The sequence below is a fragment of the Rhineura floridana genome, chromosome 11 (genome assembly GCF_030035675.1).
Source record: "Rhineura floridana isolate rRhiFlo1 chromosome 11, rRhiFlo1.hap2, whole genome shotgun sequence".
Classification (NCBI taxonomy): Eukaryota; Metazoa; Chordata; class Lepidosauria; order Squamata; family Rhineuridae; genus Rhineura; species Rhineura floridana.
In genome coordinates, this window is record NC_084490.1 from 10,446,649 (window position 1) to 10,467,526 (window position 20,878).

The window sequence follows — 20,878 nt, forward strand, 5'->3', positions numbered from 1 at the left end:
GGAACTCTGGGAACTGTCGTTTTGTGAGGGGAATAGGGCCTGGCAACCAAGAGGTCTTCTGTATCTTTAAACGTTATGCAGGGGGAAGGGAGAATCCCACCTTGTGGTTTTTCTCATTACAGTATTGCAAGAATACCTGCACTTGACTGACTTTCTCTTCTCCTACAGATACAGGATCAGTCTCAGGCCAGGAACCTGGCAACCCTAACTCTGAGAAATATCATGTATGAGGGAGATTTCTCCAAATTCTCCCAACGAGTCCTCCCTTTCCCCAAACTTTGCCATGGTGGATGGGTTGCTCACAGGGAGGAATGGTGTGGAAGATATCAGCTATTACGTTTATAGGCCCAGTTACTTCTCCATGTCCAGACAAGGTGAGAAAAAAATTCTGGACTAGGGAGGACTTATCCAGCAGGTCTCTGCTTATGTTAAACTTTCCAACATGAAATGGTATCCTTTGCTTCTGATCAATCCAGTAATGGCCAAGCGTTATGGGTGTAGTCTATATAGCTGGCAAATACCTCCACACAGTACGCCTTTTCACTCTTCCCATTTCACAGGGGAGATTGTGATGCCCCTATAAATGTAATACTTCAGTTATTTGTTCTCCTGACTTGCCTGAAGATGCTGGTAAGCCTTTGGGAACCAGGCATTCAATGTGAAGTGAGTATAGCTAGGTTAGATAAGGTTTGTTATATTCTTTTGTCTGCTTCAATCTCTCACAGTTATGCATATGCATCTCTTGTTTAGCCCTGTTGAGGGTGATTAGCTTTAAAGGAAATATATGCTGCTCTCTTTTTGTATGTACTTTTCTTTTCTTTTAAATAAACTACCCTTTAATAATGCTGTGTACTGCTTGGCGCTTATGACTCTAAATGCAAACCTTGATCACTTGTCGCTACTGACTACCGTTGGTTAATGTAGGTTAATGCTCTAGAGCAGAGAGTTTAACAATAGGTCTGCTTTAGAATCTGAGTTAGTGCTCTGAGTTCCCAGAGTGTGGGCTAGCTGTGGATTTCCTGCTGTGAGCAGGGGGTTGGACTCGATGGCCTATGAGGTCCCTTCCATGATTCTATGATTCTATTCTATGATTCTAGGAGTGGTGGCAGTTCTACTATAAACAAATCCTGGGAAGGTGAGAGTTTTGCCCGGGAAGCAGTGGCCCAAGGAAATTGGGACTGTTCTCGGAAGCAAAGACCCCCCCTTGGGTTGCTGAAGAATAGGACTGCAGGGGGAAATCTTTGACAATCCATACTTGCCTGAGACAATGATGTGGAAAACAGTAATGGGAAGCAACTGAATGAGATTTAATGACAGATTAATATATCTGGACCAGTTACACTTGATTTCCCCCCCTTTTTATTAGCTGTTCCCTGCTATTCAACTCAGGCCTCAGCAAAATGACATAGCATTTAGGGGAAAAGATGCACACCAGTAGCCCAGAGCTGGAGGCCAAGATGGAGAAGACCTCTACTGCCACCATGTATTTCCCCTTCGTACTTAGGTAGGTGGGAACAAAGGACAGCCACACACTGCAAAAAAGCAACATGCTGAAGGTGATAAATTTGGCTTCATTAAAACTATCAGGCAACTTCCTAGCTAGGAAAGCCACAGTGAAGCTGATGATGGCCAAGAGACCCATAAATCCAAGGACACAATAAAACATGATGGTTGAACCTTCGTTGCATTCTAGTATCATTTCTTCAGTCACTGAGTGCATATCGAAGTCTGGGAATGGTGGAGAAATTGCCAGCCACACTATACAAATTGTGGCTTGAATAAGAGAGCATGAAAGAACAATGGAGTTGGACAATCGCTTACCCACCCATCTCCTTATGCTGGAGCCTGGCTTGGTCGCCATGAAAGCGAGAACCACAATCGTGGTTTTGGCCAGTATGCAAGAGACTGCCACTGAGAAGATCATACCAAAGGCAGTTTGACGAAGGAGGCATGTGACTATCTCCGGCTGGCCAATAAATAGCAAAGCACAAAGGAAGGAAAACAGGAGGGAGATGAGGAGCGTGTAGGTGAGGTTCCGGTTATTGGCTTTGACTATGGGAGTTTCCTTGTGCTTAATGAAGATTCCAAACACCGAGGCTGTGATTACTGAAAAGGATAGAGCTGCAGTAGCCAAAAGGATTCCCAAAGGTTCTTCATAAGACAAAAAGGTTACAACTTTTTGAATACACCCATCATGGTTGTTGTTTGGATACTGATCTCCAGGGCATTCAAAACACTCATCCATGTCTGAAAAAAAAAAGATGGGCTCACTGACATGGAAACCCTGTGCATTGTGCCTGGAGCCAAATAGAAGCCTTATTCAGATATCAACTAAGCACAATTCAGACTTTGTTTGCAATATAAAGAAGAAAAAATCTCCACCAATAAAGAAGTTTTGTCTCCCTGGAGAAAATATTCTTTTCTCACTAAGAAGTTTACCACTACCTCCAGAATATGTTGGTCCACACACACACACACACACACACACACACACACTGAAGATAGATAGACAGATAGATCCTCTTATTGGTCAAATAATGTGATACATATTTCAACATTAAGAATATGTGTTTTGACTATGCACCTATTGGATCATTATATGGTTTATAAATAATATATACTACCTTTCTGGTTGGAAATCTTCCCTTCTGGACATGGGAGGCAATCATAGCAGCAAAATGGTTTCCCTTCTTTCTTGGTCCGACTATAACCTAAATGGCAATTCTCATTACAGATAGAAACAGGCCGTACCTATTCACAAATTAATAAGAATAAGAATTTGCAAATCTGCATCTCACTGACCCATCTACAAATATGAAAATTATCACTTTATTGTGGAATGATGACATTATTTTCAGAAAGCACTTTTTATGCAACCACCTACAAGACTAGTTGCGGTCTCAAAGATTTGAAACTGGCCTAAGATATAAGATCTTAAGATTAACCACAGAGAGTGTGCTCTTGGCCCATTGATAAAGTCCTTGACAACCATTAAAGTTCTTCCATACCGTTGCCATAGAGGAATCATATATTTCTGGTGTGATGAACCTTAGTCCACTGTTTTATAAATTTAAAACATATTCAGCGGTTGTGTGGCAGGTAATAATACTGTTCAGACATTCATAGAGCAGCCATTCCTGACAGCAAGTTCCACTTTACTTGGATGACACAGAAGACATGGCATAGAATAGGACATCATGAGGAGATTGGCATGAGTTTATTGAAGCCATTTTCCAAAATGGCTACTGCCTATCCTCCTGTAGCATCTGTCTCATGAACCGTGACACATACATCCAAAATTACAACATATAGTATATGTTTGGTTATTTCAGTATAATAATGCAATATATTTAATAATAAGATTAATAATGATGTCATTAATAGATAAAATGTATAGATAGGACTAGTTAAGTGGGTATATACACCCCAAAATATGATTCAGGCTAGTGTTCTTCAACCTTGGGTCCCCAGATATTGTTGGAATACAACTCCCATCACCCTAACCTTTGGTTAAGCTGACTGAGGATGATGAGAGTTGTAGCTTAACAACATTTGGCAGCCCAAGGTTGAAGAACATTTCTTTAGGCCGCCACAAGTGATACATCCACTGTGTTTTATGAGATGGCATTGCATTACATCTAGCCAATGTTTCATCTGGGCACAGGACACTGTCCAAGACATCCTTGCATCACTAACAGCCAAAATATATAGACGAGAATAATGTACTGGAATATGAACCCAAAATTGGCTTTTGGCAATCACAAATGATATGCTCACACTTCCAGGATAGTGGCCTCTATCAGATGACATTCAGTAGCATCTGGTCCACTACATTAGTTCACTGCAGGACAATACTAAACATGACTGTTACCCAATAATGGACCAAAATATGTAGAAAATGATAAGGAATGGGGGTGTGAATACCACAAGAAGATTTGTGACAATGTATATCATACACCTGCACCACCACCAGTGTATGGTGAGTAGGATATCAAAATAATAATTATCACCTAATGGAACTTCAAAGGAGAAATTCTGCTATACTTGAGTTGATTAATATAGGAACATAAGAGTCTGCTGGATCAGGCCAATGAGCTTCCTTTTCTCACAGTGACCAATCTGATGCTTATGGAAGCGTGGAGAAAGGTCCTGAGCTCAACAGCATCCCCCTCACATAGATTCTGAGCAACTGGTATTCAGAAGCATACTTTTTCTGACACTGGAGATAGACCTTAGACTCCATGGTTAGTAGCCATTGGTAGACTTTTCCTCAATGAATTTATGTAATTCTCTTTTAAAGGTGCCCAAATTGGAGGCCATCCCTGCCTCTTAGTGAATTCCATAGTTTAACTAGGTGCTGTGTGAAGAAGTTCTTCTGTCCTGAATCTTTTAACATTTAGCTTCACTGGATATCCCCACGTTCTAGTGTTATGAGAGAGGGAGAGAGAAAAAATCCGTATCCACTTTCTTAACACTGTGCATAATTTTACTGAAAGGCAATGTTAAAAAAAACTAAATAAAAACAACCTATTTCTGAAGACTGAGGAAATACCTGAATAACCTAGACATAGGCGTAGACCTTACCTGGTTGAATCTTCTGGGCCACACAATGGCATCATCCTGAAGAGAGAGGCTCTTGTCTAGGGGGACCTTCAGGTTTAGTCTCCCAACTTTTTTCCGAAGAAAGGACTCATTTGGGAATATGACCCAGTTGATAATGTCAAATCCAGATGCTAATTCCCCATTTTCATCAAAAGACAGCTCTTCGGCACCATTGTTAAATGAGGCATTTCTGAGAAATAGGTGGAGCTTAACTCAAGGAAAGGAATATTTCAGGGTACACAATAGGTACATATCTACAACAGGATGTGTTTCAGCTGAGCTCCTTTAAATTATTTATGGAGTATAACTTTAAGAGGAGTAAAATATAGAAATTATATTTACATGTAATTATAAGCAGAGCAATCCCAATTCCCCTCAGTTGCTGCCAGAGCTCTTTGAAGCCCTGGAGTCACTGCCAAATCCACAGCCTGACCACTTTCAACCATGGAAAGTGTGGGTAGGAAGACTGTTTCCAATGGCAACCATTATTCTATATGAGACTGACTCAGGATCCAGCAGAACCTGGCTCACCACCACCCCAGGCTCCATTTTTGAAATATTCCACTGTTGTAGAAATGTGGAGAACTGAACTTAAATCTCAAAAAAAAAATTGAAGGATGGGCAGAGAACCGTCACTAACTGGATGATGTCTGGCATCACCTAAATGCCTCTGTTCAATGAATGGCTCACACTAACTAAAGTTCCAAATTCTGCCCAAACTATTTCTTCCTAGCTGCTAGTACCGAAGGCAGATCACCCCCTTTCAGCTAAAAATAGTGTATGCTGGCAACTACATAAGAACATAAGAACATAAGAAGAGCCTGCTGATTCAGGCCAGTGGCCCATCTAGTCCAGCATCCTGTTCTCACAGTGGCCAACCAGGTGCCTGGGGGAAGCCCGCAAGCAGGACCCGAGTGCAAGAACTACTAAAACAGACTACTAAAACAGACTACTAAAAGAACTACTAAAACAGGGAGCTCAAGACTGCCAGACTGTTGCAGTTGTTTGGGGAAGGAGCAAATTGATCTTGCCACCTCTGGAACATCTGCTTTCTTTCTGACTGCTTAAAGTCACAGTCATGAGTTGGGTGTCTTTGTTTTCAAACAAGGAGTGGGAAGGACCAGCGCCTACTCTGTGACTGAATAGAGGGTGCTGTTAGGCATTTACAAGCAGGAACAGTTTTATTTTTAATTCACAATTGCACACCTTGCTCTTAAGACAAAACAATGAATTTAATACACATCCTCTTTCCCTGAACCAGCTGGGTGCTTTGATGGCTTTTCATCAGGTAGGGGTTTATGGCTTATTACACTAAGCACTGCTCCAACATTTTTTTTAAATTGTTTTTAAATTGCTTTTTAAAAATGTTTTTTTAAAAATGTGTATATTTGTTTTTAATGTTTTAATTGTTGTAAACCGCCCAGAGAGCTTCGGCTATGGGGCGGTATATAAATGCAATCATCATCATCATCATCATCATCATCACAGTAATAGTAATAGTAATAGTACAGTGAATGTAATGCAATCATACAATACACACAAGAAAAGAAATTATATACAGTATGTATTTATGTGCTTTATATGTCCCATTTTAAGAACTGCTGCTCATTCATTAAGATTCCATGGTGCTTAATATCTGTTAAACATTAAATATACAGTACACAACTCTAAAAACCAACAAGTTTATTGTGAAAAATAGCAAGATGCTCATAATAAACCACAGGGATAGAATCGGTTCCCTTGAAAAAAATGTCCTCCTTGCTCAAAAGATCTGCCCTGTTTCTGAAATGCTCAGACATGGCATTTCACCCAATGATGTCCCTTGAATATGAATGTAAATATATACTGATATTCAAAAATTTGTAGAATAGACCCACTGAAATCAAAAGACAAGTTACTGCATTCCCTTGATTTCAGTGAGTCTAGCCTGAATATGATAAACATCCCCATTATAGAGTAAGATAATCATATGAACATTTGGAAAACAAACCCAAATGAGGCTCCACTTTGGATATGGACTGAAGCAAAATGCTTTTCAGTGGCTTTGAGCAAAAGTGATCTGCTACCCAAGGCTTTGAAATAAATATCAACTTGAACTCTTTTTTCATATATTTCCCTAGTATTTATACAGAAACCCATCTCATTCCACCTATCTGTGCTCTATGTTTGAATAGGCATTATATGGTCATGGAAGGAGAAGCCAATGGATTGTCTGCAAAACAGAAGATATGACAGACTTAGATATCAAAACTCCAGCATAAATCTACTTATGCCTGTTGTTGCACCCATAGAAATAGTAAGCTCTTTTGCACTGATCTGATGCAGGCATTACCTTCCATGACTGTAGGTTCAGAAGTTCCCATTTCTCTTCATTCACCATTGTTCTTTCTTTGAAACTGGAGGAATGCAGAGCATGCAGAGCATGCGCCATTGCATAGACTGCATTGTATACACTGTAACTGTGGGCAGTCATGCTCATTTCAAATACCATCTCAGGAAGGGTCTCAAGCTTCTCTTCCCCAGTGCAAAATTCCTTGTATTTTGTCTCTAAAGAAGGACTGGGGAAAGAACAGTTAAATGCCTCTTCCCAGAAGACACTGATAAAGCCATCTTCCTTTTCTGTGATTGGGTTTCTCATCTGGAGAAATTTCTGGAATCCTGGAAGATTCTTTGAAGGGATTGCAAAGGATAGAGCACCATGGAGGAAAGTCATGTCCCAGCCTCTTTGAAAGGGAAATGATGTGAAGTCCATCTGGGCTGTCATAATCCAGACTTTTGTTTTGCTATGCATTGGTATGTCCTCAATATCTGCAACCTGCGGTAGCATTCTCATCACCATAATGCTATTAATTTCACCATGTACAATCACAGCATTGGCAGTACTTCCCATAACAGTGATGATTGTTTGAAAACCTTCCTCCACCATTTTATTGAACTCATTAGAAAAGGTCAGCTTTGGGAATCTTTCAATAAAATCAAGGCAAATTCCTTTCCAGGAAAACATGGAAATAATATTTTGTTCGAAGTTCTCATTACGTTGAGTAATCAACCCAATCCACAACCACCTGAAATGCAGCAGTAACTGAAGAATCCCATTATGTTGGTGAGCCACATCTGGGAACATCCAGTGGAAGAAAACACTGGAGATTACTGGGAAAGTGCCATAGATGAGCTTAAGACAATAATGTAAAGAGTGCAAGTTATACCAAATGCAGATATCAAACTCAAATCCAGGTTTCAATTTGTTTTCCAATTAGTGATCAAACTTTGAGAAATCCACCCTATTCAGATTCCAGAGTGGACTCACATGACCCAGACTTGCTGGATGATGACCCATACTGGATCAATTGATCCACTTCAGAATCTAAATTCCAGCACATGTTATTTACTAGATGGCCTAAAGGTTAAGCGCTACATCCATTCCACTCACCTCTCAAAAATATCTTTAAAACTGCTCCAGCCTAAGTGGATACTATTTAGTGCTCCTAGCCATCATGCACACATAGAGCTAGTCTTCCTTGGAATTATGGGACTTGAAGATGTTCTGTCACCTGCAGGGAGAGCTGTATAAAAAAAGTCCCACATTGGGAGCACCCCACAAAAAGAAACCCTGCACACTGACTATTCAGGCTGTGGGTGACTGGATACACAGTTTTTAAGCTGATTTTTTAGGGGGGAGGGGTTTTCCTATTTTTTTTAAGGATTTTCCATTAAAAATTATCCTGGGAATGGGGTGAAATTGACTTAGTTCCATCCCATCTGAGAACTGTTCTGGTTGATTTTTCTCTTATCTGCTTTTTTCACTGTCCAACTTTCACAGCCATACATAGAGATCGGGAATACCATAGTCTGAATGATCCTGCATTTAGTGTTCAGTTGTACATCTTTGCATTTGAGGACCTCTTCTAGTTCTCTTCTAGGTGCCCTCGCTAGTCCTAGCCTTCTTCTCATTTGTTGACTATTGTCTCAATTTTGGTTAAGGACTGTGCCAAGGTATTGATAATCCTTGACAAGTTCAGTGTCATTGTTGTCAACTTTAAAGTTACATAAATTTTCTGTTGTCATTACTGTAGTCCTGCTTTTGTGCTTTCCTTTTTAACTTTCATCAGCATTCTTTTCACACCATTACTGGTTTCTGCTACTAGTATGGTATCGTCTGCAAATTTTAAATTATCGATATTTCTCCCTCCAATTTTCACACCTCCTTCATCTTGGTCCAATCCCGCTTTCTGTATGATATCTTCTGCGTACAGATTAAACAAATCCCAGTCTGCGTGTGTGTTGGAATTCCTTTTTTAATAAGTTTTTAAACCTTTTTTAAAATATTTTTTAATCTTGCTTTATTTTTGGAAGATGTTTTGAAAGCTTTTTCAAAATGTTTTTAAAGAGGTTTTGTTTTAATGGGGTGGGCAGTTGGAACATGCCGCCGGGCCCAGGTGCCAGGAGTGCAGACAAGACCTCTGTGGATACCTCTCTGGCTTCCCGCTCGAAGGCGGGCGCCTCTTCCCTCAGCCTCCTGGGAGCATATTCTGACAGGGAGGACAGTAAAAGTGACTGACCACCCCTGGTTGAGGGAGTGAGTAGCTACTATTTATAGTAGCGGCTATTTATTATTATTATTATTTATATGCTGTATTGTACCCAGAGTGGCTGGGTAACCAGCCAGATGAGCGTCTAACATATTGAATAAATAAATAAATAAATAATGTATTTTAAAGTCTGTTTTTATGATGTTTTAAAGTTTGTTAGTGCTTTTGTTTGACGCCTTGGGCTCCTGCTGAGAAGAGTGGGATATAAATCAAATAATAAATAGATAAATAAAATAGGGTGATAAAATACAGCCCTGTCTCACACCCTTTCTGATGGAGAACCAATCGGTTTCTCCATATCTGTCCTTACAGTAGCCTCTTATCCAGAGTATAGGTTGTGCATCAGGACAATCAGATGCTGTGGCGCCCCCATTTCTTTTAAAGCATTCCATAGTTTCTCATGATCTACACAATCAAAGGCTTTGCTGTAATCCATAAAGCACAGGATGATTTTCTTCTGAAATTTCTTGGTCCGTTCCATTATCCAATGTATGTTTGTGATATGATCTCTGGTGCCTCTTCCCTTTCTAAATCCAGCTTGGATGTCTGGCATTTCTTGCTTCATATATGGTAAGAGCCTTTGTTGTAGAATCTTGAGCATACTTTATTGCATGGGATAGTAAGGCAATAGTTTGATAATTACCATATTTCCTGGCATCCTCTTTCTTTGGTATTGATATGTATATTGAACACTTCCAGTCTGTGGGCCATTGTTTTATTTTCCATATTTGTTGACAATTTTTTTTGTCAAAATTTGGGAAGATTCAGTCTCAGTAGCTTGTAGCAACTCTATTGGTATGCCATCTGTTCCTGGTGATTTGTTTCTTCCAAGTATTTTAAGAGCAGCTTTCACCTCACATTCTAAAATTTCTTGTTCATCATATGGTTCTTCCTTGAATGAATCTGCCATCCTTGCATGTCTTTTATAGAGTTCTTCAGTCTATTGCTTCCATCTTCCTTTTATTTTATCTTGGTCAGTCAGTGCGTTCCCCTGTTGATTATTCAACATCCCCACTCTTGGTTTAAATTTCCCTTTCATTTCAGTTGTTTACCGGGCCCAATTCAAGGTGTTGGTCTTGACCTTTAAAACCCTATATGGTTTCGGCCCAGTTTATCTGAAGGAATGCCTCCAGCATCACCAATTATGCCGCCTGACAAGATCAGCCACACAGGACCTTCTCTCGGTCCCACCAGTCAAAACAGCTAGGCTGCTGCGGACCAGAGACAGGGCATTCTCGGTTGTGGCCCCCACTCTCTGGAATTCTCTTCCTTTCGATCTCCGACATGCCTCCTCCCTGATGGGTTTTCGCCGAGCCTTAAAGACCTGGCTATTCAGGCAGGCCTACAGAATCCTCGGGGTGGATGAGTTTTTATAATGTATTAATTGATGTTTAGATTACCTTTGTGCCTTTTTTGATTGTATACTGTATTTTATTATGTTTGTTGTAAGTCGCCTAGAGTGTCCGTTAATTCGGACAGATAGATGACTAACAAATAAAATTTTTTATTATTATTATTATTATTATTATTACTATTATTATTATTATCTAATCTTTTGGTATAGGGTTCTTGTTCTAACTCATTTATTTCCTCATTTATTTCTTTACAAAAACTATTGTAATAGTTTTCTGTGTCCCTACATACTAGTCACTGTATTATTGCATTTAGGATTCTGACCGTGTTTTTGACTCCTTTTGCTTTTGCTTTCCTTCTCTCTTTAACCATTTTAAGAGTTTTGTAAGTCATCCATTGAGTTCTTTCTTTTTAACTAGAGATATTGTCTTTTTGCATTATTTCTTGATAATATCTCTGACTTCAGTCCATACTTCTTCTGGTTCTCTATCAACTAAGTTTAAAGCCTCAAATCTGTTCCTTATTTGATCTTTATATTCTTCTGGGATGTTATTTAAATTGTATGTTGACATTATGATTGCTTTGTTGTTCTTTTTTAGCTTTACTCTGATTTTCGATATTACCAGTTCATGATCTACACTGCAGTCTGCTCTTGGTCTTGTTTTCACAGAAAGTGTGAAACTTCTCCATCTTCTGCTACCAATTATATAATCAATTTGATCCCTATATTGACCATTTGGTAATGTCCACGTGTACAGTTGTCTTTTTGGTTGCTCAAAAAATGTGTTTGCAAGGAACAAATTATTGGCTTCAGAATTGGGCTCCTGCTGGGAGGAAGGGTGGGATATAAATCAAACAATAAATAAATAAACAATGAATTCCATAAGTCTTTCTCCTGCTTCATTTCTATCTCCTAAGCCCCATTTCCCCACAATTTCTAGTTCTCTTATGTTCCCTACTTTTGCATTCCAGTCCCCCATGATTATCAGCACATCTTGTTTTCATGTGTGATCAATTTCTTTCTGTACTTCTGTGTAAAATCTCTCCAATTCCTCTTCTTTTGTGTTTGCCATTGGGTGATGGTTATGTTAATAGGTTTTCCATTAAATCTCATTGATATCACTTGCTCAGACCTTGCGTTATAGCTCCTAATTGTTTTTGCTACATCACTTCACACTATAAAAGCAACCCCGTTTCTTCTTTATTTCTCATTTCCTGCATAACATATTTTGTAGTTGCCTGATTGAAAGTGTCCCATTCCCATCCATTTTAGTTCACTCATTGCAAGTATTGCAATGTTGATACGTTCTATTTCTTGCTTGACAATTATGAATTTTCCCTGGTTCATGCTTCTCACATTCCATGTTCCTATTGTGTATGTCATACATCTCTGGACTCTCCTTTCATATCTGTGCACATCAGCCTCTGGGCTTCCATTCAGGTTTAACTCAGTGGCGCCATTAGTCACAGTACTACTCATACTTGTCCGTTGTTCTTCCCCAGTAGCTCATTGAGTGCCATCAGGCCTGGGATTCTCATCTCTGCCATTTCACCCACTCGAATTCAGCTGTTTTGTTCCAGCTATATTTCAAGGATGCGGTGAAATTTGTTTAAAGGGAAGAGATCTGGAGCTGCAATCATTTTGATTTTCACAGAAAGCCCTGTTCTTAGGTGTTACTTGAATTTGGGGAAATGCAAAATGTCTGCAACCTTAATAATAAAAATGCCTGCCTTCTTTGCCACCTCTTGGAAGCCACCATTATTGTAGCAAACAGTAGAACATGTGCAGAAAGACACACATTTTTCCAGAGTGAGTCGATCATTCCTCCAGCAGCTCATTTTAGTTAAGAGGTGCAATTCAGTTTAAAAACCCTCCAAAGACCGGGTACTGATTGAAAAAGGTTTGTTAAATGTTATGAAGTGACAGTAAGCCATTCTTTGCATCTGCACTCTAAACTCAGAATTACTATTGCTACCCCCATTTCTACACTTGGATTTCTTATTTTCCAAATTTCTCCCTTCTTCCTACAAGGATATTCCTTCTCCTTTGCTGTCTGTGTGTAAATGTTTTAAGAAGCATTTGCCCTTTTAGGGATATGCAGAGCAATAACCTGTATGCAAATTGTGCCCTTTGCTTGACCTCATACTTGATGAGAAATTACAAGAACACCAATTCAGAACAGATATAACTTGTTGCAGAACAGGGGTTCATAGCACAATTCCTTACACATAATTTTAAGTCTGCACCTTGAAAGAATTTGAAGACAATTGAAAAATTCAGAAGTATTTATATTAAGCAAAGTCAAGCAAAGAAGGTTGCCAAGGCTGAACTACTTCATATTTATTCACAGGAATTACAACAGAACTTGCTTTATACCAAGACAGCCAATTTGTGCATCTAGCTCAGTGTTGTTATCAGTGACTCGCAGTGGCTACCTGGGTTTGAGACAAAAGTCTTTCCCAGCCCTCACTGGAGGAGTTGAACCTGGGACCTTCTGCTTGCAAAACATGTGCTCTACCACTGAGCTATGGCACTTCAGCTACCATAAAGAATGGAATGTGTTTGAATATCTAAATATAGGAGGGGGATTACCTAATCCCTGAAGCTTCATTCACACATCTTACTTGTGGCATCTTGTAGATATCCAGTACAGGTGCCATATCGAAACACAGTTGAGAGTTGGGTCCCCCAATGACTGCTACTGGAGTGTTCTCAATGTCACACTTGTAGTTCGAGTTGAGTCTGCTCCGTCTAGAGAGAAGTTCCATTGAGGCAAGATAGATCGAACTTGAACTGAAATGGCCATCATAGATGTGGAAGCCCAGGGTGACATTGGGCAAGATTTGAGAGTTTTCATTGATTTGGCTGACAGCAAATACCAAGGCCAGGATGTGCTGGTAGAACTGCGTCATTAGCCTGCAATGAAAGCTTCATAATGCATAATAGTGTATCTCTTTCCCTACCTCCCTCACAGAAAACAACATCTACTAGAATGAAACAGAAATAATATGTACAGGTTGTATCCAGTTAAGCTTTACTCAGAGTAGACTCACTGAAATGAATGACCTAGGCTAGTCATGCCTATAATTTTCAGTGGGTCTACTCTGAAAGGGATTGGCACTGAATACAAACCTTTTTTGTCAGATAAACAATATATTTCTGATTTGCAAATGAAGAATAAATAAATAGTTGCTCACTCCAAATAGGTGATTCCTCCCTCCCTGTGAGGTTGAAGGGACAGTGGAACATAAGAGGGTCTTCTCTGTTGTGGCCCTCAGACCATGGATGGGCTCCCTTCAAGGTACATTTGGAGCCATCACTCTATGCTTTGCATTAATAGGTCAAGACCTTTCATTGAAAAGTGAGTTAGAGAGGGAGAGGGAGAGACAGAGACAGAGATCTGACCAGACAATTCAAAACTTTCCCCTTGCTACAAATATATCTTATCCTAGTTGTTGAACACAAAGATGACATCTTATAGTAGTAGAAGCTTCATGTTACCAAATGAATGAATGAATGAATGAATGAATGAATGGTGGTAGAAGTAATACTAGAAAACGTGATGGTGATGATTACAATGAAGATGATATATAAATGGGAACATAATCATTGCAAATGTGTCATATAGTTCTTGCTTACATATGATCATCAGAAGGTGCATGAGATGGATGCTCTTTGAAGCTTGGTGTATTTGAGAATATATACACCTGAGATATAATGCCAGCAATGATGAGGTCTCCTGAGTGATAATATTTGTGAAGAATAGGAATAGGGTCCCTGATGGAACACTGAGTAATAGAAACATTGCACACAGTCTGAGGTAGCAAAACTAATACCAAAGCCACAAACAGTACCATCAGGAAACACTTCATTTTAGAGAACACACTGTCATTTCAGTGTCTCTCAGTAGAAAAGCTCCCATAGCAACAACGCACTGGAATGGCTGCTCACTCAGCTCATGCAAAGCCCAGACTGTGCAGCATAATGACTAGAGTGTCAATAACCAAGCTTTGAATGGCCCTAGGTATATTAATAGCATCATCCAGTCTTAGTTCGTAGTAAGCAATAAAATCCCCAGGGACGAGGATAAGTGTAAGCAATTGTGATTTATTTGATAATTACAGGAGAGGTAATCACCTACTCTGGGTTGTGTGTTCTCAGTTACATGGCAAAAGAAAACATGTTTATAACACCTCATTTATCAGGTAGAGAAAGAAAGAATGTGCCACTGCAATAAGAACGCCTACCACAGGGAAAAGAGGGAATACACACACACACACACACATACATCTATTTCCAACTTCATGAATGCACAGTCTCTATTTTGTCTGTACAGGACTTAAAACCAGCCTTTCTATTCCTACCTGGTTTCCTCAGTGTTAAAAAGGCCAGGAACAATCTATAGCTCATTATGCATTTTGCCTAGGCTTTCCCTGGCCCGTATGATCAGAACCTGTTCTGGCATATCTGCACCATACATTTAAAGCAGTATTCTATACAGTCATGGCTTTCTCCAAAGATTCCTGGGATCTGTAGTTTGTTAAGGGATGTGAAAGTATTTGGAGACCCCTATCTATCCCCCCCCCAGAGCTATAATTCTCCGAGTGGTTGAATAATCAGTCCCTCTTCCCAGGGTGCTCTGTAGCTCTGTGAGGGGAATAGGGGTCTCCTAACAACTCTCAGCTCCCTTAACAAACTGCAGTTCCCAGGATTCTTGGGAGTGGGGAAGCCATGACTGTTTAAAGTGATATGATACTGCTTTAAATTATACAGTCACAAGAGTAGCTGTGTAATATGGCCAGTATTTTTTTTAATTCCGCAGTGTTAAATTGAAAATACCCCCATGACATTCTGATGCTTCCCATACGCTCATTTTAAAACAAAACCTTACAAAATGTATAGTCGTCAACTCAGAAACACTTGCTTAACAACCCTCTACATTTTCATGGCAATACACAAAACAGTCAGAGAGAATTGACAGTTTAAAATATAAAAAAGAGAAAAAATCCATACCCCTTTTGGACTTTTTTCTGTCAGAGTTCTCCTAATCTGTTGAAATTTATAGGGCCAGCTCAGCTTGCCATAGCTGCACAAGCCAGCCCCTTCCTTGTCCGCAACTGCCAGGTGGGGGGCAACTGGGCTCCTTGGGACTATGCAACTTGCCCACGGCTGCACAGGTGGCAGGGCACATAACCCCTGAGCCACTCACTGTGGAGGTGATCTTTAGCTGGGCCTTACACCCAGGAGACAGGAGCAGGGATTTGAACTCACAGACTCTGGAATCCCAGCCAGGCTCTTCTCCCCACTGTGCTATACCAGCTGTCCTACATTGCTTAGTACCCTTTTAATTTTTATCTTCCTCTCCATGTGTGTGTGTGACGGAGAGAGAGTTTGTCTCCCTCCTGCTCACATCTATCTATCTATCTATCTATCTATCTATCTATCTATCTATCTATCTATCTATCTATCTATCTATCTATCTATCTATCTATCTATCTATCTATCTATCTATCTATCTATCTATCTATCTATCTATCTGTCTGTCTGTCTGTCTGTCTGTCTGTCTGTCTGTCTGTCTGTCTGTCTGTCTGTCTGTCTGTCTGTTGCACACACACCCCAATCTCCGAGTGGTGAGATTTTGGGGCTCATCCAGGGTTTGGTTTTCTTTGGGAGGAAGGTCAGCAGAGACTGTGGTATCTTTATGAAATATGGTTTATTTACACACATTCCAACCTGAGTTTAGGATGGAGGGGTTCAAGGCATCAGCAGTCCAATATCCAGTTTTCCCATCAGGGTTACAGGAGGCACCCCAAATGCCATGGTGCAGAGAGCCAGTCTCTCTGCCTGCCTCCAGTCCCCAGCAATTCTCTAGACACGACTGAAAAACTACAAACCTCTCCTGGGCTCCGGGGGGCAGGGGCGGGAATGCTCTCCTGAAGAGTTTCAATGACAAAAGGGTCTTCCTGGCCCATTCACCATTATCCTACCTGGCCACTCTATTTATTTAACAAAGGAAATTCATCTGGCCAGCAGAACCAGCCCCAAGGCATGGGATTCCAAATCAGAGGCTGGAAAGGGGACCCACAGGAATTATCCATCCCAACCCCCATGCTCATAACACCATCTGTCTGTCTGTCTGTCTGTCTGTCTGTCTGTCTGTCTGTCTGTCTGTCTGTCTGTCTGTCTGTCTGTCTATCTATCTATCTATCTATCTATCTATCTATCTATCTATCTATCTATCTATCTATCTATCTATCTATCTATCTATCTATCTTATTTATATCCTGCCCTCTCTCCAAACAGGAGCCCAGGGCATCAAACAAAAATGCTAAAAACACTTTAAAACATCATAAAAACAAACCTTAAAATACATTAAAAACAAAACAACTTTTCTTCGCTCTGTTTGCCCTCTACACATTTCTTCACTCTGTTTGCCCTCTTCCTTTCTATTGCTTGTGATTGTGCATTTGTATGTGGGTGAAATTATTTCTCTTTCTCTGCAGAGCCTCATAGCAGTGTGTCAGGCCCAGGATGGGACTCAGGAACCAGGCTTGTGGTTGAAAGCAATTCAGTTTTTATTAAGGTAATATCCAAACATAGACTGCGCCTTCTCATGAAGCAACACAAAGTTACAGGTCCTGCGACGTGGAAGAAAGTTGACAGAGCAAGGGACCGCTTTCCCACCTGTCTCTTAAGAGGGGAGCAAACGGGCGCGAAGCCTTTCGCTCCTCCTTACCAGACCCTCGGTCACCACCCTCCTGCCCCCCTTCCTTTCCTGTCTTTTCAACTGTCTTCGCGTACATGGCGACGGGGGAAGCACGGGCCCCTCCTCTTCTGAAGTCTCCGACTCTGCTCTGGGGGAAAGAGGGGGGCCAATTTTCAAACTGTCTTGCAATCTCTCGCCGCTTTTCTCTGGCTCAGGAGGCAGCGTGGGAACTTCGAGGGAAGACTCCAGTTCTGAGAGACTGTCAAGGTCTCCGTTGCTATGCAACGCTATCTCTGGAATTTCCTTTCCTTCTCCAGTCTGCTCTAACGAACTGGGCCCCTCCTCCTCCGTTTCTGAATCCTCATACCCCCAACCTGGCACCTGGACGTCTGAGGCCCTGACACAGTGGGAGGAGGAAGGAGGGGACAGAAAATGGGAACAAGAACTCGTGGATAGAGTGGGGAGGGTAGGAGGGATGGAGGAGGAGGAGGTCTCTGGAGGACAACATGGTGGGACTGTGCTGAGAGCAAAACACTTGCAAAAGGGGAGAGGGAGAGGGAGAAAAGCCTGGTCTATGACTGGGAGGGGGTTGGAGCATGGCTAAAAAGCCAGCTCCTCCAAGCCTTCCTCGTGTTTTTGCTGTGTGCTTCCTCCCTGCAGTATAGGGATGATGTGAAATTCAATTCAGTTCTCATTTCAAGCTGCATCTATCACATTTGCACTTTCTGAAATAATATGAGATCTGACACACTCATCCTTCGAAATTCACACTTATTTGAATTTTGCAACTGAAATGGGCTGAACAACCTCTTTCTTGTGGATGCACTGGATTGAGGGTTCATGAGTACTCCTCTAGTCCGTATCTACACAGACAACTAAATCTTGTGGTCAATGTAGCTTCCACAGTCTTTGCCAGCAGTTAGGTCTGTCTAGGTGAACTAAAGTTGGAAGTCCCACTGAAGAATATCTAAGGTTTAAGGATATCTCAGGAAAAATGGTGGTTCAAACATGGATTATCTTTACACATCTTATAATAATTATTTATTACACATTAATCATATTTATACATACAAGTACATGTGTATCTGGCTTCAGCCAGTAAATCAGCATCATATAGGTCAGGGTCAAATTCTGACTGGTAACAAGCACATCATGCTTATAGTGGCCTTAACCAGCAGCTCTCTCATATATTCTGCCTCGGGATTATGTATTAGGATTATATCTGTATATCTGCTCAAGATTCTACAACAAAGGCTCTTACCATATGTGGAGCGATAAATGCCAGATGTCCAAGCTGGATTTAGAAAGGGAGAGGCACCAGAGATAATATCACAAACATACGTTGGATAATGGAATGGACCAAGGAATTTCAGAAGAAAATCACCCTGTTCTTTATAGATTACAGCAAAGCCTTTGACTGTGTAGATCATGAAAAACTATGGAATGCTTTAAAAGAAATGGGGGTCCCACAGCATCTGATTGTCCTGATGTGCAACCTATACTCTGGACAATACTCTGGACATATATTAAAGTATAAGGTTCTATTAATGATGCCCAGCTTGCCGCACAGCTGACAGGCGGGGCATAATTGCCAATGGGGGCGAAGCAGCCGCCTCCATCTTGGAAATGGGCAAGTTGCGCTTCACGTCTATGATGCGAGCACAACTCGGCTGGCGGGGAGGGGCAAAGCTGGTGGACCTATTTAAGCCCAGCCGCCCCTCCAACCTTCCTCTTTGGATTCATGATGCCCACCCCGCCCTCCCTCTTTCATGGTGTGCCTGGGGGTCACTTCAGGGCCAAGTAGGAATTTTTCTCCTGCCCACCCTTGTTGGCGGGCAGGTTTTTTGCCTGCTCCACACTATGGGAGTGGGAGGGAATCAGGTTAGGTGGAGTTGTTATTAGTAGGTGGATTTGGCTGATTTGGCACATTTGTATATTGGAGGATAATGCCCTATGGGCAGTTTTGTTATAGCAATGGTGTGGGAAGGTGCGGGAAGGGAAATAGTTAAGGACAGCTTGGTGGCCCCCTTAGGCACCTTTGGAGGTGATTGGCGGTTCCGGAGGCCTGTCTGTCACGGCTTTGCAGCTCGAGGACAGGATATGGGCTGCCTCTGGGGCCAACTTACCTCATCTACCCAAGAGTTATTCAACCCTGGGTAGGGATGATCTAAGAAGCCCCCACTACTCACCTACAAGGTGTGGCTGGGGTTAGGGGTAAGCGGATGGGCTTGCCCTTACCCCAGCAGGGGCTGGTCGCCCAAGAGCTGTATGGCAAACTACTTGCTTATAGATAGTCCCGCACCTAGATTTTCCCTCTGCAGGTCACTTTAAAATTGGGTTTGTCTGCTGTAATTTAATAAAGTGGCCCTTGTTCAACCCAAGCTGATGTGTCAGTGTTTTTATTTCTCCCCTGAATGGCAAATGTATACACTATACAAGTTACATTGCAATAATTGTGAAGCCATATTGCAAGGAATCTACATCAATCAAGTTACATTGCCATTTTAGTTCATTTCAAACATTTCTATATCTAATCTGGAAAGAAATGGAATAATCCCACCCTTTTGAGAGGCAGTTCTTGGCAGCAGCATTGCAGCAGTTTCAGCTCAGTCTCCAGGGAGACTGGCCACTAGTAAGATACAACTATCTCCTTTTATAATCTTTTCTCAAGGCTGTGATCTTGCTCCACAGCTGTGTTCTTATCAGTTGCTGTCTTTTCATGGCACCTCTCCCTGTCACCTCCTTACCACCTGCTAGGGGTAGCAAACTGGACCAACTAAAATTTTCAGTAATAGATAGTCAGTTCAACAAAGCAGGTGTCTGGCAGCTATGTGTCATCAGATTTTTGTTTATAGAAGAGAGTACATTGGCTGACTGTCCAGAACTAGAAGGAGGAGGGGGGAACAGAAAAACTTGTTGCATTTTGAACTTTTCAAGGCTTGACTGGACACTATGAGGAGGTCTGCATACCTGGACATGTAATATTCTATACATTATCATCATCATCATTTTATTTGTTAAATTTATACCGTGGCCTCCTTACCCGTAGGAGCCCAGGGAAGAGAACAAACATACTAAAAACACTTAAAACATCATAAAAACAGACTCTAAAATATATTAAAACAAAACATCTTTTACAACATCAATTTAAAAATGCTTTAAAAACACCTTAAAAAGCAATTCCAACATAGGCAGAGACAGAGTTAAGGTCTCTACTTAAAAGGCTTCTTGAATGGGGAAGGTCCTCAGCAGGCACCAAAATGATGACAGACTTGGTTCCTGTCTAATGTTTAAGGGGAGGGAATTCCAAAGGATAGGTGCCACTAATGAGGAATTTTATATATCCACACACATATAATCAGATATATTAAAAAGCTATATGTTTTATAATCATAAGGAGTTAAGCATTGAACTGCAGGTCTGTTCAGGCCCTGAGATTCAGGCTCACAGAGAATCCTGGGCTCCCACAGGCCTCAAATCAGACCTGTGAGCAAGATTTGAAGAAGCAGGCAAAGTGAACTTAGTTTGAACTGCAGATCTTGCCAAGACTTGGCCGATGCTTACACTGACATTATTAATTAGCTATTGTCCAAGAACAGAAAAGCATTTAATCTGGTAAAGAACTGA

The 20,878-nt window shown here is 41.1% G+C and overlaps 1 protein-coding gene across 1 annotated transcript; it reads right to left on the reverse strand.

Moving 5' to 3' along the window:
* Positions 1–1,336: 1,336 nt before the first annotated feature.
* LOC133367321 (vomeronasal type-2 receptor 26-like) lies at positions 1,337–14,402 on the reverse strand. The gene is made up of 6 exons (XM_061591422.1): positions 14,183–14,402; positions 13,170–13,345; positions 6,935–7,774; positions 4,585–4,809; positions 2,625–2,751; positions 1,337–2,247 (listed from the first exon to the last, which is right to left on the reverse strand). The coding sequence occupies exons 1-6, from the start codon at positions 14,400–14,402 to the stop codon at positions 1,337–1,339; spliced, it is 2,499 nt and encodes an 832-aa protein (XP_061447406.1).
* Positions 14,403–20,878: the final 6,476 nt, after the last annotated feature.

Excerpts from the sequence above, each read along its gene's own strand:
- LOC133367321 (XM_061591422.1), bottom strand. The coding sequence starts at position 14,402 with ATGGTACTGTTTGTGGCTTTGGTATTAGTTTTGCTACCTCAGACTGTG. Across the intron at positions 7,775-13,169 it reads ATATCTACAAGATGCCACAA|CTCATCTATGGCACTTTCCC; the intron begins GTAAGATGTGTG and ends TATTGTCTTAAG. Across the intron at positions 4,810-6,934 it reads TGAACCTACAGTCATGGAAG|CTCCACCTATTTCTCAGAAA; the intron begins GTAATGCCTGCA and ends CCTTGAGTTAAG.